Source organism: Halictus rubicundus, chromosome 7 (assembly GCF_050948215.1).
Source record: "Halictus rubicundus isolate RS-2024b chromosome 7, iyHalRubi1_principal, whole genome shotgun sequence".
In the NCBI taxonomy this organism is placed as follows: domain Eukaryota; kingdom Metazoa; phylum Arthropoda; class Insecta; order Hymenoptera; family Halictidae; genus Halictus; species Halictus rubicundus.
Genome location: NC_135155.1, coordinates 7,261,903 through 7,289,704, shown reverse-complemented (window position 1 = coordinate 7,289,704; position 27,802 = coordinate 7,261,903). Strand labels below are relative to the sequence as shown.

The 27,802-nt window shown below is 45.3% G+C and overlaps 1 protein-coding gene across 4 annotated transcripts in view; it reads left to right on the top strand.

The window, feature by feature from the left end:
- Nucleotides 1–27,802, top strand: part of Ten-a (Teneurin-a transmembrane protein) — a 1,070,822-nt gene that overhangs the window by 426,187 nt on the left and 616,833 nt on the right. For all 4 annotated transcript variants that reach the window (XM_076790528.1, XM_076790527.1, XM_076790526.1 and 1 more), the window contains exons 5-6: nt 17,033–17,236; nt 20,482–20,649. In XM_076790528.1, coding sequence (XP_076646643.1) covers nt 17,033–17,236; nt 20,482–20,649 — 372 coding nt within the window. The remainder of the gene's footprint in view (nt 1–17,032; nt 17,237–20,481; nt 20,650–27,802) is intronic.

Genomic DNA, 27,802 nt, shown 5'->3' with positions numbered 1-27,802 from the left:
ATTTCGCGTTTCCTTTACTGATCACTCTTTGAGATATTTTACAATTTTTCTGTAAAACGTTCCAAAAATTTGTTCATTAACGTGGTCGAGAATTTTTCCTTTCCTCTAGCAACTTCCTCTAGAAGTACCTTAAAATGTATACTGTCAAAGGCTCCAAATAATTGTTTAATAACCTAATTGACAATCTCGTCTTCCAACTAGTAATTTCTCTGAATATGTCCAAAGTAAAGTACTCCAATGAATCGATTGTTAATGTAGACGAACAAAATATCTTTCCTGCAGTACACACCCTTAAAATACCACTATATTGTTAAAGTAGTCTGGTCCTATTATTTATTAAATCAGTCGTCAACTGTGCCCTTCATCTGCTGACTAAAATAATGTCTAGAAGTGTACAACGTAAAAGACGCAAATACAGTGATTTCTCCATATATGTCGCCAAGGCCTGGATGATAAACGTCGCGCAATTATCCCCACAACCGCGAGTTATACCCCGTGAGGGGCCACGAATCTCGAGAGGCCTCGGACACCGAGGAGTGTAAACATAAAACGGTACGGATATGTCTCCTGGACGATACAAGACGCTGCCAAGACCCATGTTGTTGACATATATCGAGAATTCACTGTATTGCTTCGCGTCAATCACTGACATCCTTTGAGGTCTCTCGATCCTTCAAGAATTCCGCTTCAGTAAAAACAAAAGCGATGGAAAATCCCAGGGAATCAGATCTATAATACTAATGGTCGTTTGAACGTTCCGTTTATGGGGTTGAAAGTAGCGCTGATGCCGAAATAAAGCGCTAAAATCAATCCGGCCGCGCGCGCGCCAGCATTCCGCCCAGTTCCCCGAAGTAGTTGCGTTATAATGAATTTACCGAGTTCGCTGTTTAACAATGCACATTTCGCCACCGCGGCTGTGTTCCGTTGCGAACGATAACCCGTTGAAATACGTTACGAGCCCGCCGTTTCCGCCCCCCCCCCCCCTCCCCGGTAATGCAGCAGGTTTAGATCTTCTAATCTATTTGATACATTACTCGCCGCATAGCTGAGATTGTTTCGTGCCCGGAAAGCGGCATTAAATCTCCTTTCCACTCGAGCCCTAAAATGTTATTACTATTTTAATTGCGCCACGCGTCGACGAACAAGAATTTATTTGTACCCCCCACCCCACCCCCACCCCCTTCCCGCGCCATTCGCTGATTATGAAGTTAACCATCCCACAGTTTCGCACTCAATGCGCCTACCGATTCGATCTGCTCCAAATCTCGCCGCGAACGCGCGATTAATACGGTCGTTGGCTCAATTAGCCGGCACAAAACATTTTCGCGTAATTGCGCGGGGGACGATCACCTCGACGGTCGAGGTTGGCATACTTTTATACTGTCAGATAAGTAACAGTGATTCTCCTCGTGATTTGTAGACGTCGCATTGTAGGTGCATTTATGATAAAAATCAGCTCATCAAGGAAAATCACGAGTAAACCTATGCAACAGTGGTTTTTAACATTTTCAGTGATCGGCACCCCCTTGAATCTAAAAACAAATTCTCGCATCCCCTTGAAAAATGTGTTACTATTTCTTTATTTAGAAAATTATCTATCGGAATATAATTTATTTATTGAGACATAAATTTTCCATCGAAAATTTAGAAACTTCTCTCGCACCCTCAGGGGTTCACGCATCCCTTTAGAATTGTGAAGTTATAAAATGGGATGTTTTATCTAGCCCTGGCTATTCGCGGCAAACTAACACCCAGTTTGCTAGAACGTAATTCTGACGGTGAATTCCAGCGAGAATGATATTTAAACAAAATTTAATCCGAGGCGTGCAACTTCCCCCGTTCATTAAGAACGCCCATCAAGTTGTCCGGCTCGCAAGACAATCTCGCCGGCCAAGAAAAGAAATGGCCGGGCTCGCTGATAGAAAATAAGTCCCCGCGTAAGTCTCGCGTTCCGTCGAGAGAGCTCTCTGCGACGCGATCCGTAAGAAACTAACCGTCCCGGGCGAGGAGCGTTTCTGTAAAGTTTAATCGCATTTAAAGGGCTAAAAGGTTCTCGATCCCGGAGACGGTGTTCCCGCCGTGCTTAACGAGCCGTCCTTCGTTTCGAGAGTTGTCATGGCCGTGTACTCGAGCAAGACAATACAGGGGAACGGGGGCCGGGGCAGTGGTTCTTTTTCGAGCAGTTTTCACGCTCTTGGGGGGCTGAACCGACGAAAATTAAACGTCGGATCGGAGACGTTGCTGCTGTCGCTGACAACGTTGCGCGGGGGACCGAAGAAATGGAGAAATTACCATGCCGGACCCCCCGTGGAGGAACCCGTGCCATGGGCTTACTCCATGGAATTTCCGTGGAGGAAACTGACTGCTATCGTTGCTTGTCGATGTGTCTGGTTCCACGTCCGGTTCAGAAATTCCCGCGATGTTTGAAAATGTCCGGTGTCCTCGGATGTGCTTTTATCATTCGTTCATCCCCGTGTCTTTTATTTATCTTTCCCGTTCGAGAACGCCGTTACCTAGAAACGCGATCGTACCCGGGTTTAGTATCGATAACCGGTATCGAGAAGACACGAGGCAGCGTTCTGGCCCTGCTGGGCTGCGTTTGGCATCCAATCTGCTCGTTTCCTTGCTCGTCGCTCGATTTCCTATTAAGGTTTCGACGTCCATTACGAGTCGCTCGGCTCCGAGACATTAACATTTTAAATTAGTTTTACGTCGTCGCCGCGACGCGGCAATAATCAACAATTGCGCGATCGCCGACGCCTTCGAAAGCGACACCGTCGAGCGTCGCGACGCGGCCGCCGAGCCCCGCGCTCGTCGTTCGGTCGCGTGAAATATTTCAGCTTTTCGCCGGCAGCGTCGCGTACTCGCGACGAACGGCCGGAAAATATTTTAATGCATTCCGCGGACGGCAGAGGGAGAGGTGGGGGACGAGGGGGAAACGAAGGGAAAAGGGTGAAATAAAAGGAGAAGCGGCCGCGACCAGGAGGGACGTGGGAAATTGAAATTTCAGTGCTCTGTATTTTCCCTCGGAATTACGGCGCGCCGGCTAAGACCGGCTACGACCCGCGGTTTATTTTCAGCCGTAATGAGTGGTTGTTAGCGTCTGTTGTGGTGTATATTTCATGAAACCAAACCGGAACTTTTTCCACCGTGTCATCATCATCCGGCGCTTCTGCATTAGTCATCGGGCCTCGTCCATTATTCGTGCGGCGACGATAGCCGCGTGACGCCGCGCCGCTTCGCTCCGAGCGAAGAAACTTTCTTTCGCTGGCGCACGCGAGTTTCCCCGCGTTTCTTATTTCGTATTCTGCGGTTGCCGGCGGGATACACGTCGATACGTCGATACCTGGGAACCGTTCCTGCAGCTAGAAAATTAAATGCGGGGAAAATGTAATCGGGACTCGTCCCCGGGCAAAGAGCAGTTTTCTGGAATGAAAGGATTCTGCGTCGTACGGTAACAAGGACGTCGGAACGTTTGCCCTAGACGAGTCGCTCTGTTTACGGGGAAGATTTGTAATTGGGAGCGTTAGTGTAATCGTGGAATTCAGGGGAATTACAAGATTTTATTCCAGGGATACTCTATGGGGCCTCAAAGCAGATTGAACACTAAACCTACCAAGCGTAATACATATAAAGGTGAAACGCCTTGTAAAAGTGAGAATTTATTTAATTTTGTTTAATATGTTCAAATAAAGGAGTCAATTCGGTCATTTCCTGTGAAAGCGTTTTTGTAAATTTCACCGCGGTGGGTTTAGTGTTAATTAGTATTTTAATAAATTAGAATTAATATATCGACATTTGCAAGTTTATTGATCCTTAACCCTCGGACGACGGACCATTCTTATAATTGTATGATTGATGGTGTTTAGGAGCGTTCACTGCTTAATTTATCAATTTTTTGAAACATATTATTGAAGTTACTTCTTGACTTCTTTTTGATATCTTTTTTCTATTGTTTCATTGAATTAATCAGAAACTGAGCATTGAATGACGATTTTGATGCTCTGGGTCAAAACAGACCCGGACTCCGCCGTCGGAGGCTTAAATTGTATTAATTTCTGTCATCAATGCATAAAATCCGCGATCAAATATAAAATACAGTAACATAAACTATAATCTTAAATTATTTCCAAAGAAACAGAAAACACAAATGGGTAAATAATTAAATAATTTGTTAGTACGAAGAATAACGAACATATTACAATAATTATTATAATATTCAAGCAGCTACAGTAGGATTTACTGAAAATTCTTTGGCGAGTTCAGGGATGGGCGACGATTTACGGCTCGGCAAGTAGAATAGGACGAGGTATGATCAGACTAGTGAAATAGTCATGATCTACGATCGAACAACTACAAAGGGGTCGAATTACGGTCAGATAAGTAGAATATAGAAGAGGTGGTCGGTCCATGGTTCAGAAAATAAATCTTTTCACACATTTTATGATTTTTTTATGGGAAAAGGGCTACTGTGTCTTCACCAATTCCCCAGGGTTCATTATAAAACTTTGCGAACACGCTTAGATGATCGCGACACGAAAAAATAGAGGAAGATGATTTTTAAAAATCGTAAATAGGAGAGATTGCTCGAGTTCGTTCGAAAGCTGGATGCAGAAAGAGCCAGGGGATGGACCAGGGTGGATCGTGTGGCCTCATTAGAGAATATAGTTGGCTCCCAAATGGAGCATCGACTTATTATGACTCGCCGGCGGGACGTGGCTCGTTTTCCCCAAAGGTGCTCGCCGGCTTTAGGCCTTTTATCAAAGAGCTTGCGGTTTAAGAAGCGGAAGGAAGAGGAACGGGGTAAAGTGGGAGACGAAACGAGGAGTGGCCCTTTCAACGGTCGACACTTTGCACCTGTTGAAGATACGGCTTCTCCTCCGCTATTTCTTTCCGCCTTCTTCCTACCACTCCCACCCCCTCTCTCACTCTCTCTCTCTCTCTCTCTCTCTCTCCCTCTGCAGCCTGGTCCCGTCCTCTTTCCTCGTTCCTCCTCTTTTTTTGAAGTCTTACTCCCACGCTGAAAGTGATCTCGGGGCCAAGGGCCGGGGTTACCAACGAAAACGTCACCGAACTTTCCTTCTACCGCCCCACGCCACGACTCGATTCCATTCCATTTGACGTCTCGGAAATTGCTTTTCGATAGCAGCCTCTGTAGACGGCCCCCGTTGTTCCCTATGCATATGACAGTTAGCAAAAGGACACATTGTGCGTGGGAGCCCTTACGACTATTTTCTACCGGGGCTCTTTGCCGTGACGCGATCGCGGATTCGTGTTGTCCCATTCTACGTACGGTTACCGTCTGACTATAAGCTAAACCTAACTCAAACACCTTGCTCTATCGATGGTACAGTGACGTATGTAAAAAGTCGCGATCTTGAGGAAAACCAGTTTAAACGTTCTGGATTGTTACGAGATTATAATAACGTCACATCAAAATGTGAAAATTGGTAAGACGATACCAATGAGTCACTAGAGTATTAAAACGTTCTTGATTTTTACTATTTTTCATAATGAACATATTCCCGACATATTCGTGACATTTTTCTGATTAAAATGATGCCAAACACGACGTAATTCGGATCATATTTACCTCTTTACTCCACGATATAGTAGAACCTCGATTATCCGAACTCCTTGTTGATATTTGAGCGTTTCCGTCATTTAGCTACAGTATTAGATCAAATCTCTCTCATGCATTGATCACTGGATTGAACTGCTTGCACGTGGAACACATTTATTCGAATACGGAAGAGTTCAGTTAACATCGGTTCGGATAATCGAGGTTCTACTAAATCGTGAATTAAACGAGCACGTGTGAACCAAACGAGGTCGTGTTCGGGTTCGTTTTAATCAGAATAATATCGCAAGTATGTTCGTAAAGGTTCTATAAAATGATTCTTCGACAATGCCGTGTACATCTTTGTCACAAGTATCGAGGCATTACCGCAGTTCGAATTTAGTTTCTGTTCGATGGAGCGCGGACAGTCTGGTTTCGATGGACAGGGCGGCGTGGCGATTTCGCTCTCGAAAGTTTCATTGCTTGTCTCGAGTGTCCCGGTGTTTTCGGCGATCGAATCAAAGCGACAAATAAAGGGGAGATCGGGTTTTCGCGAGTTTAGGCGAGTCGATAGCGGGCCGTATCGGTGCGCTCCGGACGCGAATCGATTTTTGCTCGAGCGATGCCCTGTTTGCTCTCCCCGCTGTATACTTTTCCGTATTTATTCGCGTTCCGACGGAGCGTTGTTTCCCTCGATGGACCGAGGTCGTAAAATGGATTGTTTAGTAACCGTTCGCGGAAAAATGAACGTAATTCCTTTCGCGCGATGATTGCGTCGCTTCTCGCTTGCGCGTACACGTTCACTTGCATTTGTTTTTTGCAAGTATTCTTTTTTCTTTTATTGCTTTGTTCAGCGATCAAGGTTTACGCGTTTTACACGAGCCGGAGTTTTCATTCGGTTTGATTCCTTTTCGTTCGTTTCTCCTTTTTGTTGCGGGCCGCGAGCGCAAACAATTTACGAGGCATCGGGGATAAATCTTACCGCTCTATCCTCCTGTATATTAAATTTCGAAACGCGGCTACCCCGGCGCGCCCCTTTTCCGTGGACATGTCCTGTTCTCGATCGCTCCCCTATCTCGCCCGGCGAAAGCGTCATATTGATTTAGGCACTGTCGAGAGGGAAAAGCTAGTCTCGAACGCGTCGATGGTATTCAAATTTCACGGATCCATATTTGTCATTGGCGCGGGGCCGGGAATATTCAATGACCGGTTTACAACCTCCCGGCGAATAAATAAATTTCTTTCTCTCGTTAGAGGAGCCACAGTCTTCCTCCTCTTTGCCACTGTTTTCTCTGATTTCGATAAATACTTTCGCTTCATTCAAATTTCGAGGACCTCACATGCGGGGGGTCATTGGTTACGCTGTATAAAAATTGTTTACAATTTTTAAAACTACAGAATTAAATTTTTGTCTAGAAACAAATGCTTATAGTAGATATGGTACATCACACCCCCGACAAATAGATGCTTCTTTAGGAGCTTCTCAAGTCAATAATTTTTTAAACATATTTCCGTAATAACAATATAATATTATACCTCTGTTAGGAGAGTTAACAGAACACTAAAATAAAATATTCCAATTTTTTAAAAATTGACACCTCCGATTATGCAGCTATTCCTCAAAGACCGGCAGCTTCAAACGATTAAAATTCCTTGTACAGCGTTATTTATCAATGCTTCTGGTATTTCTCCCCGACTATTGTTTCGCCGGGAGATTACGTGAATAATCGCGGCAAAGATGAGCAAGATTCGGGGAGCCTGAGCGATTCGCTGCAGCAGCCCCGATCTATTTTCCGATCGTCATATTTCATCGCGACCCTCGCGCGTTCGTTAGCCGGAACGCATAAAATTACCGTCGCTCCAAATTAATCGTCGAGTCGCGCGATCGAAGGGGCTCTCTTCTCAGACGTAACACTATTCACAAGTAATTGAGTGGGGAGGGGAAGAGTTCGTAATACGCAGCAGATTTCGCAGATCGCGATTAGATTGCACCCCATCTTCTTTGACTGACGTGCCCTTCGCGTGGACGTCAGGGATCTCGGGATTGGAGCGTGATTGGAAAACTATCTAACAAAAATATCTCGCTAATCTCCAACCTGAAGATTACATTAGTGTCCAACACAACCGGCCCCGACTTTTCAAAATTTGTTCCCGTTCTCATTTATTGGGGTGTAGGGGAACGTTGCCGGATGCGTAATTCACTTATTGCTGACACGAGAGGAGGAAAACATGACAAAATTTTTAAAATATACATTTGCTAATGGGTTAATGTCGTTTAATTTTTCGTCTGTTTTAAGTCTCATCATTTTTCCCGTAAGCGTACAAAATCCGAAGTCTGATCATCGGTATGAAATTTTAGTTCGACGGCCGCCAAAATTCGGCAAAAATCGCGGTGGCAGGGAGTTCGCTGGCGGCGCGTTCTACGGGAGTAGAATTAGCAGGGGTTCGCGAAAGCCCCGGGCGGCGAACTTTTCCGCAAGCTTGGTCGTGGTCCGAAGGTGCATTCGGTGGCCGAGCGAGCGCACAGCACGGCTGCCATGGCAACGATCCCCTACAAACAAAATCCACCCCCGACATTAGCGGGGGTTGCGACGGTACTCTTCGCGTCACCCGCTGCGAGAAGAATCCTCGTCCTCGTCCTCGTCCTCGTCCTCGTTCGCGCCGAAGAAACCCCACGGTCAAACGCACCGAATCCCGGGCCGTAAACGCTCCCCAGGATCAATCCTTTCGGTTGTTCTCGGCGCTTCAATTATGTCATTATGACGTGAGAGGACCCCGGAACGTGGCCCACTGCGATTTGTCGAGGATTTCGAGGGCTGCCTGCGGTTGCCACGGGAATTAGGCTCAAGCCCCGAACAAGCTTCTACTTAATTACTCGAACTTGTAGTAAAAATAAGAGCCTTCCATAAATATTTATATATCCGCTTCTACCGGAGATTCTTCAACAAAAAAAAAAAAATAGTACATATTCCTCGAACATATAGTAAACTACCGTAAAAGTTTCAAAAAGGACTGCCTTAAAATTTATTTTTGAAAAAATTGCAAAGTTCACTTCGTTTATTTAGCACTCGAAACCGAGCTCCTTCTTCAAGCCTGGTCCTCGAGAGCATAGGAAGGGAAACGAGGAGCATAAGCCGCAGGCAAATAAAAAGGACGTAAAATCGGTCGTTTTTAATTCTTCGAGCCGTGGAGCAATTTCAGGTACACCGGCACCGGAACGAAATGAAGCAGAGCGGCTATAAATAATTCAAGGATAAACTGGAGCGGGTTATCAATTCCGTGATTTCGAATGGGTATCAGATTTGAAACACGCTGCAACGACTGTAATAAAAATATGACTGTAATCTATAATGTCACTGGGCATTGGCAACCGTGTGCGGGTAGATTATGGATCTGGGAACCCTGGGAATATTAATTTGGGGAGGCAACGACGTAGCTCCGGCTCGTGTTTGACTTGAATTTGGTGAACGTTTAACGAGCTGGCAAGCTGATTTAAAATGAGGATTGCCCCGGCTGATGCGAGATTTATTTTATCGACGAGAGATATACTGCGGCGACGATGGGAGCTGCATCGCTTTAAATATCATCGATGCTTTTTATTTCGGTCTCGTGCGAATTACGCTGGTATCTGTTCGTGTTGCGATACTGCTGCTTCCAGTTATTTGGAAGCATTTAGATCTGGTTTCGTCGATCCAAAATATATTACAATAATTCACGAGTACGATATATTACAATAATTTAATTTATTGCGTTGTTTCGCATAAAAGATGTAATATTACACCCATCGATCTGGGACCAGTGTGGGACACAAAGGATTAATTGCATTTAAAGTCATTAACCCCAGGGTATCAGAAATTTCCTCTTATCTGATACAATTTTGACATTACACGAATTTCTCACATTTTTCAGGTACTTAACAAAGTAGATTGTACGGAAGATCCGTACAAAGATTATTCCTTTTGCATTGATCCAAAATTTTACATTTTTATTCAAACAGAACTAACCCAATAAATTCCCAATAGATTCCTATTTGTTCCTTTCTCATTGAAGCACATACTAAAATAAAAATTGTAGAAAGTGTAAATAGATGCAGTCCTGTCATTGTTACAAAGCAATATGCATCAGTCGCATTTATTACTCGCTGGGATCCGTGATAACCCAGCTTTGAAACGCTGCTCGGAAAGAATTGCACAAAAGATGCGAAGACAATAGTCTTCACTGACTTTCGCTTTCCACTTCGAACGAACAAATTATATTTCATTCGTAATGTGACGCTTCAAAGAAGTCCATCTTACAACCCGACACAATGAGATCACTCGCTTCGCGCTGTCCTAGAAAAGAAAATGAATTTCCACCCTAAGTCCGGATCGAAACACTGCAGTAACCAGTCACCGCGACCACCCCACCGCCTAAAACCCCGTCGAGCAATTAACCCGGCGGCTTAGGGTATCGCCTGATCGCCTCGCGGCGCTGCCAACGAAGACGCGTTCGAAAGCAAATGGTGCCGGTCGTATTTCACGGGGCGTTCCGTCGACGGGACGCGCGGACGGGCGCGGTGCTCGACGGAAAAAACGACAAACAAAAAAAAAAAAAAGAAAAAAGAAAAAATGGAGAAAAAATGTTTCCCGTCCGAAATATGACGATGAATCGAAGTCCGATAGGTGGCAGCGTCGGCCGTTATTTGTTTCGGGCGGCGCGTGTACGTAAATACACGGCGCGGCGCAATTGACGGATTTCGACGTGCGTTCGCAAGATTGTCCGAAACAAATAAAAGAGAAACAGCATGGGAGGGGGGGGGGCGAGGGGCGCACGGGGTTGGCGTTGGAGGACATTGTTCTGAGATAGTCGGTCCCGCGCGGCCCTGTATAAAGGTAAACAACGAACCAATATTTCCAATCAACAGCGATGCGCACAATAAACCCTTCGGTGTGCAACGTGCAGAGCGTGCACCCTGCACCGGACCCGGGATCGAGCGATTCTATAGCCGGTCACGCAGTGAATACCGGCCAGAACACTATTATATTCTTTTTTTTTTTTTCTATCTCTCGCTCTCTCTATATATGTCGATCTATCTCTCTCTTTTTTGCCTCTCGCCGTTGCCCGTGGCCTCGACCGAGCTCGATTTACTTTTCAGCCCCGGAAGTGTGACCGACGTGAAAGCCTGCCGGACTATCGATTTTATTACCTGACGCGCGCTCGAGCCACCCCCCGCGCGCTTTGCGCTTCGCCATTACACGACCCCCGGCTACAATACGCGACACGTGACACCGTGGAATAAAGAATAACCGTGCACGGAAAGCCGAGGGAAAGAGGAACACCGGAACACGGTGTCAAATGGTGCCCGTCATTTGTTCCGGCTACAAACGAGCGCTTGTTAGCGACTGACCGATGAAGAACACCGGCCAACGCCGCTGACCAGCACCGCCGGCGCGGCGATTTCACCGACGACCTTCACCGCGACGGTGCTTGATCTTACTTTTCTGATTAACTCTTTGCACTACGAATTATTTCATTTGTTACAGTGACTATCGTAAAAATAACGAACACCTCGGGAGGTACAGTGTTTTCCAGTGTCCAGGAGATACTATTCTCCCTATACTCACAGGGTATACCCCGCGGCAGTAGGGATAGCTCCGCGACCTTTATCAGCCAGGTATTTGCGACATGTATCGAGAAAAGGCTATATATCCTGGTAGAAAGATTTCCAAGGTAGCCTGATTCCATAACGACTCAAGTGGCCGTCGATCTGTATCCCCGCCGGACGAGGTGGCACGGTAGCTCGGATTCCCGTCTAAAAACACGGTCGCGACAACGGGAACACGCTTTTCCCGGTGACATCAAAGATCGGGGGAAACGGTTTCTGCGGGGGGTGGCGCACACAGGACACTGGCTCTCCTTGGAGGAAGGCAGCCAGCAGCTTTGTGCGTCGGCCCCGGCCACGATATAAAGAGAGATACGGACAAGATGGGCAGCCTGATAGCCGAGACGTCTGAGAGACCGAGTGGCCGTGGGACGGGGCAGTGGCGCTGATATTGCTCGCATTAAACTTTCATATTCAATCTTGCCACCCACCGTTGGGCTCTTTCCCTCGTCCCTGCCTTAGCCGGAAGGTCGTGCCGCCGAGAGCAAGCTCGGCCCCCGGCTTCAACCCCACATGTAATTGTGTTATGCCCCCTTCTAGCCTCCCCCCCCCCCCCGCCCTCCACCACCATCGGAGAACTCGCCTTCGCATGCCCTACGACCGCTACCCTCTTCCTCTCTCCTCTTTCCTCATCATCCTTCTGCTACTCTCGCGCCCTCCCTCCTTCGCCGCTCCCGACGATTCCTCCTCGGCCACCCTCTCTACATTTCTTACGCTTCGTTCCCGCAATTTCAACCCGCGTTTCTATAGATTGGATTTTCTAATTCGCGATGCCGTGGGGGCTCGCGACCTGGTCCTCCGGGTCACGGGATTTTTCCGAGGGTCGCAGACCCTGGAACGGAGGTTTGTCACGTGTTTTGGGACGTTCGGCATGTTGCCAGTGGATGGTGGCATTTTTTTGTATTTTTTTTTTTTTATTAGAAATCTCTGAATGAGTCGGAATCCGATAGCATTTTATGAAATCATTGTTAGAATTGTCAGACGCTATGTTGTTTCTTGAAATTGATGGAAGATATCATAACCTCACGCCCAGACTTTAACCTTCGCGTAACTCATAGTTGCAGTTGGAAAATTAAATGAACCTGGCTATTGCCGTTTGTCCAGTTGTCAAAAATTTCTCCAAGGATTCATTATTACAGTTCGACAACGTCCTCGAACAGATTAGATCGAAGTCCAGTTTGTCTATCCCGGCAAACTTCCGATACTTTTCTCGAAAACAGACGGTTCCGGGAGTGAACTGTGCTCCGGAGTTTACCGATATTTATCTGACAAAGGCTCGCTATTTTTTTTTTTTGATGTTTTCGGACAGCCGAAAAAGTTCGGCCGATAGTCGATAATTCACGGGAGTAAAGCAACCAATTAGAGGAACAGAGAGAAACGGAATGGGACGCTGATTACCGTTTATGCCGGGAAAGATAATTATCAATTAAAAACTAACTTTCGCGAGATATTTTGCTTGCGGATGGAATTCACGGTCTTGTTAAGGCGTTTAGTGACTCTGCCTTCGGCTATTTGTAAAACTTTCCTCATTAATTACCGACAAGATTCAATCCCCTCGTCTCTTCCATACTACCCACCCCCTCTCCCTTCGCGCCGCCACACCCCCACCATCTTTTCCCACCGTCGTTTCACCCCTTTGTCCTTCGCCGCGGGAAGGAAGTTTAATAGTAAATTAGATCGCGCGTTCGTCCAACGGGCAATTATCTGCCAATTAACGAGACCGATGTCGCGTCATCTTTTTCGCCAGGGTGTCCGAAAAACCGTGGACACGTATTGTATCCAGGGAAGAATTGTTTACCGGAATGTGCAATGACCGCCAGCTGGACAATGGCGTCTCTCCCGTGAAACTTGCAAAGTAATATTCTTGCAGAAAATTGATGCCATTCGAGGACGAAAGGATGAAGGTGTAACTTTATGGATGGCTTCGGAGCTTAGAGCGGCGATGCTTCGTGTCGCGGAAGAATCTTCCTGAGTTTAACGCGGGATTGAGATTAATAGGGCCAGAAAGTGACAATCCGCGAACTTGATTTATTGCGCGGTTGTAGAGTCGTGATACAGTTGTAGCGTACTCGCTGGAACGATCATTGTGTTCGGCGTTTCCGGAGAAGTATTTCAACGGAAGAACAATATTTAGCTTGGTTATCGCAACTTCTGGTAATGCGTTGGGATACTTGGCAGAAATGCGTCGGGTTGGTTGAGGTACGGATTTAATTTGTTGCGATTTTTCAGTTCAATTATTTTTCTACCTCGATTATGCTTTACTCAGTTGCTCAATTATCAATTCAAGTAAATAGTAATACACTCAACTGTACAATTACACTCGTATCCATCTAGTTATCCATTCATTTACATAACTATTAAACGACTCACATATTGATCGACTCAGGTACTAATTTATGCAACTATTGACCCACTCGACTGCTAGTCTACTCAAGTACTAATTCAGGAAATGATGAATCCACTCAACTATTAGTCTACTCAAGTGTTCATTCACTCAAGTACTAATTCACGAAATTACGAATCCACTCAACTATTAGTCTACTCAAGTATTCATTCACTCTAATCAAGTATTCTTAATCTACTCAAGTATGAGTTCTAGCTAGTACTCAAATACTAGCCCACTCACTTGAGAATCCATTTAAGTATTACTCCGCTCAACTGGTAATGCACTAATCTGCTCATCTCATCGTCTGCTCATTTACTCAACCACTAATTCACTCAACTATTAATCCACTCAAGTCCTTACTCGTTCAACTATTAACCCAGTCAAGTACTAATCTACTCAATTATTAATCCATTTAAGTACTTATACGATCCACTATTAATCCAGTCAAGTACTAATTTACTCAACTATAAATTCACTCAAGTACTTACTCGTTCAACTATTAATCCACTCAAGTACTTACTCGTTCAACTATTAATCCAGTCAAGTACTAATCTACTCAATTATTAATCCATTTAAGTACTTATTCGATCCACTATTAATCCAGTCAAGTACTAATTTACTCAACTACAAATCCACTCCAGTACTTATTCGTTCAACTATTAATCCAGTCAAGTACTAAGTTACTCAACTATTACTCCTCTCGAGTACTGATTTGTTCAAGTACTAATCTACTCAACTGTTTCACTCGAGACCTACCGATTCGTACAACCACTAATTTATCATCTACTAATTCATGTGGACGATATACCTATCTACTCACTTATCCATCTACTCTATTTAAATAGAATTTATTCGTCATGAAAATTATGTTCCTGCAGATTCTATGAAGCAAAAATTGTAGATATTGTAAGTACCAACCTACCGTAATAGCCAGCGATGTTTTCATATCTTTTGAAAATGGTCATCCGATTTGTTGACCACATTTACACTTAAGGGAAACAATGAAACTCAACATAGCCATTAAATTATCGCCTTCTAAATACGAGCAACCTAGCAACCGAACTTAGCGATTGCCAAATCGTTCATGGTGACGCGTCAAGCATCCGCCGTCTCGTTTTCGATTTATCAGTGTGTATTGCATCGCTGCGATTTTCCGAAATTGTTATTCGATCAATAGCGACGGACAGAGGAGAACGGCCAACGCGACGGTGTCACCGGCGCACACCGTCAGATCCTATTTACGCGAGCATGTCCTGTTTGCAACCGGTTGCCGATTGGCCCCGACGATCGGCCCGTTCACAGTCCACGTGTCACCGAGGGAACAGTCCGTCACGTCGGAATATTCTTGCCCGACGATGCCTGACGTTCCGTGACGTGAGAATGACAGGACACCCACGAACACCTCCGCGTGCCTGGCAATTGGGTCACACGGTTCAACAGGCGCAATCGCTGTTTCATTTCGAGCGGATCGTCCTGCACGGATCCACCAGGTTGCGGACACTGGCTCGGAAACTTTCGTGGGAAAAAAAAGAGAGTACAGATAAGGATTCACTGTTCGCCGACGTATAACTCCTCTCGACGCATCCCGTCGCAAATTTCGGATTTATTCGGACACGAGTCTGCGAGGGTTGTAAATCCCCGATTCCACGTTCAACGACGCGTTACACGATTACCTATAACCCATTAAGGTCACAGAACTGGTAGTTTGGTATACTTGACAAAATTAACTGTGACCTTGAACTTCAAAGTCAAAAGGTCAAACATTTCTTTTCATTGCATCGTATTCTATTTATCAGAAGGATAAAAAGTGCAAAGGTAACCATCGGTCCATCCCCACTTAATCGATGCTAACCTCCCCAACTGAAACAACCAACAAATTTCCGAGTGTCCCATAAACATGCTTGGCAAGACTGTTATTTTTCCGTGATTGAAACAGTCTCATCGCGAAGTGCTCGTCCGCTCGGCCATCACGCGTACCCTAAACGCGAGTCCGGGGAGGGGGGGTGTAGAGGTTTCGCTCGGTTTGTCGTCGTAGGTTTGAGAGAGATGGGCGCGGGGTTGCGGCAGACAACTTAAGCAAATGCGGGTCAGGGCAACGACGCGCGTCAAAGTGCTCCAGGTCCAGGGAGGAAAGAATGCAGGACCAAGAGATAGTTCCGGGGGAGGGGTGAGGGGGAGGGTGAGAAGGTTTCCTCCAACACGGTCGGCTGATGCAGCGCTTGGAGAGCAGTAAAACGAAATGATGGCTGTATCGCCTCGAACACGCCGCCGCCACTCTCGAGATGACTCCGGAAGATTCGCTATAGCGCTCGCATGTCGTCCGGCTGTGCGCGATTGTGCGCGCGTCAGCCTGCATCGCGGTATTCGACTATACGCGCGTACATCCAGCCCCGTCGACCAACCATACCGAATCACCTCGCGGGTAGCTGTTCCGAAACGCGATGAAACCTGAAATCACCGGTCAAATGCCCCCACCCCCCCGTGCCGTCCTCGCCTAACCCCCACCCCTCTTCGTTTCGCGTGTTTATGCCCCCGTCATGGTCTTGGACAATCATATTTGCGTCGCGCGTCGAGACCCGATGAATGGGAGTCAATTCGATCGTAATACGGATGCGCCCGCCCGACAATGGGTTGACACATGTTCCGCCGTGAATTATTGGACTATCGGTGATTAGAAATTTAATCGAACTTAATTCACTGCCATAGATTTCCGTGGCTCTTTCGTTTCTCGGATTTCGCGGAGAGTTTGTTATTAATTCCAGCGACCCCCTCAATGCAGTTAATTGGAGCACTGTGATTAACTCGGGGTTGTTGGCTTTGAATACCGAGCATGTTTAATGCCGTCGGGATTGAATTCGAGCAATCTTGATTTGATATTAGGGGGGGGGGGGGGACACGTTTTGCCTGAAACTTGATTTTGATGTATGAAAATTAACCCTTTACTGTACGTTCTTTACCACTTTGACTGCCAAACTAGAAACCTCAAAAATTCCAATAAATCAAACCACGTTATTTAATGAAATAAAAATTGAAAAATCAAATGTATGATATTGAGTAGACCACCCAACCTTCTTGTATTTTACAGATTCTAACCAAATTTGGTAGAATGAATGTATTAACGTAAAAATTCATTTTAAAACCTGGACAAATAATTCCGTCACCCACGTTTGGGTGACATGGCAGGCAACGTGTTACGGTTGCAGTGATTGGAGTATATTTGTCTTTGATAACTCCCCTGGGGAAAAAAATCTTCTGACGGCGGGATCCGAGTCTACCATGACCCAAAATATTAAAAACGTTATTTCCAGCTATTACCTTAGAAACATCAGAAAGTGCAACGTATCTTCGAGAATGTGTTCTGAAACAATTATTTAAAATAAATTCGTGCATTTTTACTTCAGAACTTTTGCATAGATTGAGACTATGGAAATATTTGTGTTCGCAGGTGTCGGGGACCGTTCGTACCGCACAGGTTCGGACACAGAGGGTGCGGCAACCACGGACAACCCGACAACGCCGTTCCCAACGCCGCCGCCAACCTTGACGCCGAATCATCGGCAGGCGTCACCGTTCCCTATGGAAAGCACCAATTCTCGCCGGCATCATTACAACGGGAGCATATCATCGGAGAGATCCCGCAACGGCAACGGTACAGAGTTAATTAGTGCCACGAGCGGATTCTGCTCACCCGCACCCACACCCGCACCAGACTAGATGATACTCGTGAACGCCACAAGACGAATCCTCCGTTGTTACGTCGCGTTACGTTACCACGAGTACCTACCGTCCGGGGGTTGATTAATCCAAGCGAAACGATCGCCTCCGGTTCGGAATAACATTTGTGCACCCGTGTCTCCAGCTCCTGTAAATATTAACCGTATCCTCGCATCGGCGACGGCTGATATTATGCCGGAAACCCCGTCGAAATCGCGACCGTGCTGATTGTGGAAAAACGAATTTTTAATGAGAGAGGAAGAGAAACCCGGGGTTTTAATGTATTTCTCAGGAGAGGCTTTGGTTTTGAACATTTACAAAAATGGGACGTAAGATGGAAAGGATTGACAAGCTAGTACTTGCAGAAAAGAGAATTTTTAAAATCGCGTAAAAATGTCTCATCGTGAAAATCCTCAATTTTTAAAGTATATTGTATAGGCTGGAAGTACACTTGATTTCATTTACTGACTAATATTTGTGGAAATAAAGTCGCCTCGGTTAGTAATTTAACCGTCTCACCGGTAGAAATACTCGACTTATTAAACGTCTATATTAAACGAAATTGGTAACGTTTTTAATTTATTTTGTGTTGATGGTACTTCTCAGTCGGGGGAAAAATGTTTCGCTTAATTCGATTTTTATAAAATAATATATGAAGCTGGGATTTCGCATAAAAGTCCGCGGTATTCGTCAGACTATTTTCGGGATTAAGAGGGCACTTCAGGCTGCCAGTTCGGAAAAGTCGATTTCTTTTACAGTTTCGTGAAAAATGAGGTTACGAAAATGAGTTTCCGAATCGATATCCCGAAATCCCCAAAATTGACGAAGTTAACGCGCTTTGAATCCTTTGAACCTTGAAACCACGTTTTCCCGGAACTGTTTTCATCGAATTAACTTCCATGATATCTCTGGAGATCTGGATCTACTATATTGACTTCCTATTGACATCAAATTTTGTGTATACCCTCAGTAGACCTGTAGCTATCGTTGGTGTCACGGTTAAGTCGAAATAACCTTTTGTTTCAATTTTACGGTTCAAAAAATATTAAAAACGAGCAGAACGTGGATTGACGACTCTTCCAAATGCTACCATTTTGCTGTTTCTAATTTCTCCTTTGTCTCTAAATTTTCGGAATCACATACAAGAGTAATATTACAGTTTAAGGATAAGAGATTCGTTGGTTCGACGGTGAAACAAAGAAAAACCCCAGTGTAAAATGTTGTATTTTCGAACAATGTTGTATTTTTGAACATCTCCAATAACGTTTTCCTTGAGTTAACTTACTTTACGAGTCGATTGTACGCGCTAGATCCATCGGTAACGAGGTAAAAATTAGCCGGAGTTGATTCCTCGTTCCGAAACACATCGAAATCGCGGAACAAATTTCGTTTTCACGAATCGTTGTTTTCGAGAAAATCGAGTTTCGACCCCGCACACACGCCGCTGAATGGAACTATAAACTAACTTACCATGCCTGCTAATTGCCAGTTGAAACGGTGCACACATCCAAAAATCGTCGCTATTGATTCCCGAAAAACGAGCTTCCGCCGAAATAAAATATTACTCCGTACTCTCTGCTTCCACCGGAAAGAACCGACTGGCACGCGCGTTCGTAAAGGAACAAAGCCGTGGACGGGTAAGCCTCTTACTCATTTTAACGAAGGACTGTGAATCCTCTGCATCAAAGTTCGGAAATTCGCCAATTTTTCCAACCTGACCGGTTAATGTTTCCTTTTGGCTCTTTATGGTGCCGACTACTTTGCAGTGGCACCACTTATTTTAAATTGCTACCTTGGCTCGAAAACGTTTAAACCCTGGCTTAAATTACAATTAGTAATTCTTTGATGTCTTCGGAAATGTTGTCAAAGGATCCGACACGCAGAGTTTAAATATTTGTAACATATCGTCACGTCGATACGATATTGCGGAGCTTATAACTCCTCTGTGCGCAGCTCTTTTTGACTAAAAAAAAATATCATTAGTTATTGCAATAGTGTAGTAAAATTGTCCTGAAATTTAAACACAATTGATTCGGTCCATTAGCTACAATAAATTCCCAAAATTCCGATCATTTCCGGTAGTCTACGCCAACCTGTTTCCTTGAAGACGCGGTCGAGGTAGACTTTCTGAAAGTATAACTCCTTTATGCACAGATTTTTCGGACTAGAAAAAATATCTTTAGTTACTTCAAGAAGGAAGTAAAATTGCCGGAAAGTTCCAAAAATTTTGCTTCATTCCATTGGTTACAATAAATTTCCAAACAGTTCTCCAATTAGGACGATTCACACGAAGCTTTGCCTCACAAGGGTGTGTTCGAGGCGCACTTTCCGAGGTCATAATTCCTTTAAGCACAGCTCCATCCGACTAACAAAATTATCTTCAGTTACTTCAATAGTGCAGTAAAATAGCCCTCAAATTTCAAACAGATTGGTCCAGCCCATTGGTTACAATAAATTCCCAAAAATTCCTTTTTCGACGGTTTACGTCGAGCTGATCCTTAAGGATGCGTTCGAGGTGTACTATCAAAGACTATAGCTCCTTAATGCAAAGCCATTTTCGGCTAAAAAAATATCTTTGGTTGCTTCAACGACGTAGTAAAACACCCTTGAATTGCCAAAAGGATAGGCACATTCCACTGGCTACAATAAATTCCCAAAAATTTTTCCATTTCAAACGGTTCACGTAAAGGAATTAAAGAGGAAGAATTTCCGAGATCATACCTCCTTCAAGCGTAGGCTCCTCCGACTAAAAAAGATTGCTCTCAGTTCTTCAACAGTGTACTAAAATGTCCCCAAAATCAGAAAAGGATCGGTTCATGCCAGAAGGTACAATAAATTCCCAAAAAGTTCGTCCACCTCGGTTTACGCGCACGGCTCGCTTAAGGGCGGGCAGGGGGTGAATTTTCGGCAACCGGTCGTTCCGAGGAGGCATCTGAAAAATTCTGATGGGTTGCAGGGGAGACGGTGTACGCGGCTCCCTCGAAAAAAACTAGCACTAAATACTACTAAAATGTCCCCAAAATAAGAAAAGGATCGGTTCATGCCAGAAGCTACAATAAATTCCTAAAAAGTTCGTTCACCTCGGTTTACGCGCACGGCTCGCTTAAGGGCGGGCAGGGGGTGAATTTTCGGCAACCGGTCGTTCCGAGGAGGCATCTGAAAAATTCTGATGGGTTGCAGGGGAGACGGTGTACGCGGCTCCGTCGAAAAAAACTAGCACCGGCGGTGGGACCTTAGGGCGAAGAACTCGTCGAGGTCACGCAAGCGCCCTGAGCAGCAGCTCGACGGCGAGCGACCGTTCGGAGACCGTCTTCCCCGACGAGCACTCCCGTATGCATCTCACCAACGGTAAGCCGACGTGTCTGTCTGTCTGTCCCCGATGTTCCCCTGTCATTTTTCTCGGCGCAGCACTTTTCACCTGTGTGTTTCACCCGACAGTCACGGTTCATCGAGTTTTTGTTTCCTTTTCGCATCGCATGCACGCATTCATCCACACAGAAACACATACATGCGCGTGCGCGCGAACGCGCGGAGTACCAGCGGAGAAAACAGAGACTGGCGCGTTGCAGCAGCAGCACCGTGTTCTCGCTTCGCATCCGCATCCCAACGGGCGTATCGAATTTTCCGCGATTTTCCTATGTAATTATCCGATAAAACAACGAGAGCCACGTCGGAACGGACACGTATTTCGATGCACACCGGCCGGGGGACGGGGGGGAGGAACACCCCCTGGATAAATTCATCGATCGCCGTGAGCGCAACGGCACCGGCACCCCGGCCCCCGGAAATCACAACGTAAAATTTCCCGCGGAGCGATAAGTTAACGATCCGTGCCTCAAATACGATTACCGGACTAACAGGATTACCGGCTGGTATCGAGCCCCTGGCCGGAGCTAAATCAGGTTTCGTGTAAACGTGTTCCTCGTTAAAAGCTTAATATTAATAGTCACTCCCTTACCGATACAAGGCAGAGCCGGCCGGGATCTTCGATTTCATCCGGCCATTGTTGAACGGGGAATTTTATTCAACGACTTTCCCGGTAAACTGGCCCGGAAGCCTGGTTACTACGGTTTAGGTAGCTCGTATAGTTGTTTAAGGTTTCCGCAAGGGAAGCTAGGTTTGTATTATCAGCAGACTGCGGATCTTCAGTGAAAATTTTCTGCATTTGTTTTTAAACTTAGCCACGATCCCATCCACTGAACAATCAAATTTTCAATAAATCTAAAGTTTCTAGACACCTCCGATTGTATCATGACTGGTAGACTAGTTGGTTTTATGCATTTATGGGAAAAATAAGTGGGTGTAATTTGAAAAAGTGCGATGATCTGCACGCGGAACTATTTTAAATCGAAAATCAAACATTTTTGCCGACCTAGAGTATTTCTATTCTATACGACTTTTTTATTTTATATAAAACTGATGGAATTCAGTCATGCAATATTTAAATGTTCAGTAATTTATTAAATTCAAGAAAATTTAATAATGTAGAAAATATAGTAAACAATGATGCAGCAACTTCTTGATTACGCGAATGTATAGAGTGTAGATGTGTATTGTTTTCAGCTGATTGAAGTTAAGACATTTCTAATGGGATTCAATTTCTTGCAACTGATGTAAATAATTTTTATTTTGCATAAAGAGCCGCAGTCATAACAAACACTTACTCAGTCCTATACTCCTATACTCATACCAAGGTCGAGGCGACCTTACGGTGTCCCCTAGAGTAAACAATTACCAGATACTGGTTTTCTCGGCTCTGTTCAATCGCGAAGGAATCGTCGGCAAACAAAGGGAAAAGAAGCTTTGGCAATCACGTATCGAAACGAATCGTTCCCGAAGACGCTCCCATAGCTTCTGAACGCGGGACAATTAAATCCGAATTTCCTCGTCGAGCCGATCTCGACGTGGTTGCGCACGTTCCGGCGTCGTAATTGCGACGCTTCGAGGAACGGCCGAGGGCGAAGGATCTTAAGCAAAGGCAAACGTTTCAGACGTTGCAGCGGGCGCTGGCTTCCCAGCCGGGCTAACAGCGTCGTAATCGACAAACTACCTTATGCGTCGGCTCATTAAATAACCAAGGGACTCTCGGTTTTGAGAGTTAAGTTCATTGTCGTCGAATCCGAGCAGCCGCGTCTCCCAGCTTGCGTGGTTGCTGTGAACGATGGCGTCGGCGTATCGTGGCCCAAAATCTCCAAATCGGGGAACAACAATTTTATTATACAATTATCTATGTCAAAAAACGCAAACAAACATCGATTCGAAATGATATGTATCAGTGTACTTTTCGTACTATCAATACTTTTCTGATGAAAGGTGTACAGGGCGTCCCAGAAATGTACTTCCTCGAAGGGCGTGATTCCTGAGGTCAGTAGAATTAACTTTCTTCTTTGCGAAAATGGTCACCGCAGCGTTGTTGCGGAGTTATTAAGGGAAAACGCGGACCAATTAGAGCGCGGGTATAGCACACGGATTCCGGCTCGGCCAATGTGAACGCCACGCTCAACGGCACCTCCCACGAAGCCATAATTCGTCCGCTGTAGCCACGCTGTGATTGGTCTGTGTTTTTCGTTAATAACTCCGTAACGTAGCCGCGAAGAATATTTTCGCAAAGGAAAAAGTTGCTTCAAATGACCTCGGGTATCACCTTTATCAAGGAAGTACATTTTTGGACACTCTATATATTAAAATTGAAAAATTATTAATTTTTACTTTTTTGTATATTATTCCATTCCGAATGCGATAATTAAGTCACAAAAAAAGTAATATTTTGCATGTCACAAACGAACACGTATAAAGGGAGGTGGGTCCCTCCTACGCCCTTTACACCCTTCTACGCCATTCAACTTCCACGAAACGTAGCGACAGAACGGACATAGAGGACTGTAATTCTGTTGTTAATAAATAAGAAAATAATATTCCTTTTGTAAGAATTGAATACTTATAAGGGTAGGTAGTTGCCACCTTCACACCCTTGTGCGTCATACAGTTTACATGAAACGGAGCGACTAAACGGGCAAAGAGGCCGAAAGTGTGCACACGGTGTTCCCGGTGGCTGCGAGTAGATGAAAAGGACAAGGCAAACAAACTACAGAACAGAAACGCGAGAGAGGGGGGGGGGAGAGGAGGGGCCAGTAACCGAGTTAGAAGTTGGTAGCCCGGCTAGTTAGAACGTAGGTCAGCGCTGGAAGTTAGCCGGGGCTGTATTGTTTTGGAATGTCGGGGGTATTTAGGCCCGGGCTGGTCGTCGGGGTCCTCGGCGGGCCGCGTAACGCAGTTTTAGCGTTACCGCGGGGATGAGAAAGTAGCTTTGCGGCTTGTGCAACGGAGTTCGCAGCCCGGCTCTGCGAAACTTTTAAACGAAATTTCGTCGGATCTCGTTTGGCCGACGGGCGCAGGGTATCGTCGACCACCAATTAGTCGCGCGTCCGCCGATATCGCGGAACGCGAACGACGCTGGACAAGGAACAGCGCGGCTAAAGGGCCGAGGAAGGGGCCAGGGCAAAGATCGAGGTCTGTATCCACGGATCGCTGCGTCCGGGAATTTGCTTCGCGCTGCCGAGAGCACCGAGGAGCCGCCATCGCCTCTGCCTGCTCAGGTGTGATCGCATTACGCGTAGATTCCGTGGAAATTAGCGACGCGGATTAAGACCCTGCCGACCTCTGTGTAGGTGTTCCACGAACACATCAAGACGGTACGTAGCTACCAGACGCTGAACACGGGCACAAGGCTTAGTGCAGACTCGCGATGCCCCGGCCCTCGTTAAAGCGGATCGCTGCGTTCCTGGCTTCTGGAGATGATGTATCGATGAGCCAGTGATCACGCGGATTCGGCGAATCCTCACTTCGGAGAACTCGCGGTTGTGGGGACTGATATGGTTCTGACAGGGGGCATTGTGTCAGACGTTCGACACCGACAGATCTTAGGAAAATTATCCCCGGCTGATTATGATGACTTTTAAGTCGTTCAAGGTCGTTCAAGGTCGTTCAAAGTCGTTAAAGGTTAGAAATGGTTTTCTTTTAGGAAATTCGACCAGCAGTTGCACAAGACATGTTCGGTGTCTTTATGTTCGTCTTCGGGGATACACCCATTGTCGTCGGGCACACGATGGATACTTCGACGCGTAACTAGCGTCGTCTCACAGCTCGTAATTCGAGTCTGAATCATCGACGGTACATTGCCAGCCGGAATGTCTCTGCGGTCGAGACCGACAGATTTTAGAGAAATTTTCCCCGGCTGATTATGCTGACTTTTAAGTCGTTCAAGGTCGTTCAAGGTCGTTCAAGGTTAATCAACAGGAAAAATTGGTTTTCTTTTAGAAAATTCGGCTAGCAGTTGCACAAGACATGTTCGGTGTCTTAATGTTCGTCTTCGGGGATGCACCCATTGCCGTCGGGCACACGAAGGATACTTCGACGCGTAACTAGCGTCGTCTCACAGCTCGTAATTCGAGTCTGAATCATCGACGGTATATTGCCAGCCGGAATGTCCCTGCGGTCTAATGGAGGCATCTCGTGGCATCTATTAGCAAATGGTTCCCAACGGTCAGAGCTCGCCCACGTTAACGCAGCCCTCGCTGGAAAGACGATTGATATTACATTAGATGGTAGTAGTTTAATATAGGCCAGCCGAAAACCGCGTTATTCAATTGTTCGCCGCTCTGGGGACTTGGCACAATCGCGCTGCGACTTGTCATACATACACACTTAGCATTCCGGGCAACGAGCACTTCTACTCGTTAGAAAGATGTTCTGCACTGTAATCTTCATTGTAGCACTGTATAAGTCGTTCACAAGCTGGAATGATCAAGTTTCAAGTTTTTCACTTTTCATTACCGAAACACTGAATTGATGCCCAATTTTTCTCATTTAAAATATATTTCTTTGATAATTCAACTTGGAGCCGTTGAATCATCAAGATTGAAAATAAAATATTCTAGAAATGAATACGTACTGTTCCAGCAAGTTTTTCTATTTTTTGTTTTGTAGAGTTAATCGAATTGGCAAATGAGTGGCTCTTACAGCTATTGCGTAGAGTGCAGTTCACAAGTTAGCAGATATTGATTTCAGTGAACGTAAAATATCATAGCAGAAATGATCTCCTAAAATTTTGTAAACTGTGCTACGTACATATGCAAAAGTAATTGTTAAAGCTCTACAAACTGTAGCTGATAACAATATTAAAACAGCAAAACAACCGAGCTCAAGATTATTATGACAGGCTGTTGAGGAGCTCTTCAAGTAACTCTCTACTGTTGTTCTTCAAAATTCTTGTGATTGTTTGGAAAACTTAATTCTTAATTTACTTAATGTTCTCAAGATTGCGCTATAAACGCGTAAAGATCTCCGAACGAGGAAATCCACGAAAGACGCGACCCGCTCGTGTAACGTTGTAATTGAAACAAATTTCCACTTGCATCCGCTTGAAGCGCGCAGTTTTCATATCGATTCAAAAAGTTCTCGAGCTCGAAACTTCTATCCGGAAGAAGAAGTTTCCTAGCCGAACGAAGCAAAAAGACTATTACCCGCCAAAGAACAGGTGCACGCGGAAAAAACTGGGTCAACGAGAAGCGCGTCGGGCTAAACACATTTTCCCGCGGCGGAACGAGCAGCTTTACGATCGTCCTTCGCGTGCGCGTCCCGTCCGCCTCGAAACGTTCAATTGATTTTACGATTTCTCATTTCACGGTTCGCGAATGGATTCCACCTTCCTGCGCCGCAAAAATCATCTCCCCGGTCCTCCGTCTGTTGGGCTCATTGTTAACGGCTGAAATGCTCGGCTCTGCACCCACCATTTCATTTTCTCTCGTTGTTTCCCCCACAGAGATCGGTAACCACCAGATTGCGAATATTTGTGCAAAATAAAAGATTGCATTAATTGCACGACGCAGAAGCCACACTCATTTCTTTTATGAATAATTGTGAGCAGATTGAAATAATTCAACAACAGTTTTAGGTTCTTTTAAATATTTTTCTACTTTGCGTTTATCCATTCATATTTATTATAAGTGCATAGAGATCCGCATAGAGATTCTAATTATTATATCATTAAAATTGTACAAGACAATTGTGGGAAGCCGACGTTAAATAAAAGTATATTTTCTCTTTTAATCTTATTAAAAGGTCAAAAATAATTTAACTTCATTTAATTCTTGTAATTCCTTTAGTTATTTTAGAAAGCTTCATTCTAAGAGGAGATTCACAGTCATCTATTTTTTCAAATTGATCTTTTCGTCACATTGTTCTTTTTTTACCATTCTGTCGTGAGAGAACGAAAGACAAATGAAGTACCGTACTGAATAAAGGAACATACGTTTGCACAATTAAAGGGCTCGCATCGCGAACATATGGCGAAATAGAAACGCCAAGAAGTAACAGAGCCGCGGACCGATTATCGAATCGCGGATTTCGATTCTCGGCGGGCGAGCGTTTGCCAGAATTCGCTGTAACTTTAAATACCTCCATTCGTCTCAATTTCAGTTCAATTCGTTCGGGGTAGGGCGAGGGGTGGGGGGTTTGGCCTATTATCGCTCCGGTTGCCAATGGACTAAAAAGACGGGGAGACAATTAAGGCAGTGAATCAAGGAACACGTGCTCTCTCATCCCGGGGCGCGCACAACGATCCGGCCGAATTTAATTTCCCGAAGCGAGCCCGCGAGCCAACAAATATGATATCGATTACCGCGATTGCCCTAGAAAATTTAGGTGCACGGTGGTGTCCGCGAATGTAAATCCCGAGGCCGGGGCCGGCTTCGATATTAGCTCACCCGACCGGGAAAAATGTTGTCGAACCGGGCGATTAATCACCGATCTGTCGGATTATTTAAATTGCAAATAATGCGGGAGGCAACGGCGGTATCTTCGGGGAAGGACGGATCGTCCCCAAAGCGCCGGTTTAATGTGAAACACAGCCGCGATATAAATTACGTGGAACGAAGCTTGTGCAAAAAGGAACGAGAGAGAGAGAGAGAGAGAGAGAGAGAGAGAGAGAGAGAGAGAGATACGATACGGCTGGACAGAAGAAAACACCGTGCGGTTTTTTTCGATAATTCTTGATTGTATCGCAGGAAAAAGATAGCCCTGGACCGCAGCCAGACTTCTCGAAATAGGAATAATTTGAAGCGCCACTCGAGAACTACGCCAATAGTCTGTGTTCCCCATTATCGTTACCGTTGCACTTCTTCCGCTTCGTTCCGAAATCTACGAGCCTCAGGTTACCTAATATCGGGGCTTGATCGATAGACTCGGCAAATGGGACGTCTTCTCCACGATCTTGTCGGGTCGTAAGATATATTGGATTTCTGTGTCTTTTCGGTGAGTCAAATCTCGAGTGACCTGAGGATTTTCGATGCACAGTTCACCTGACAATTTGTTTCGAACGTGAACTTAGATCGAAGCGAATAATACTGTTCCGCGAAGAGTTCGATCGACAGATTTTAAAATTCACCTCTGGTTAATTTATTTCGCAGCTAAGTTAATTCAAGGCTAGGAATATATTTTATGC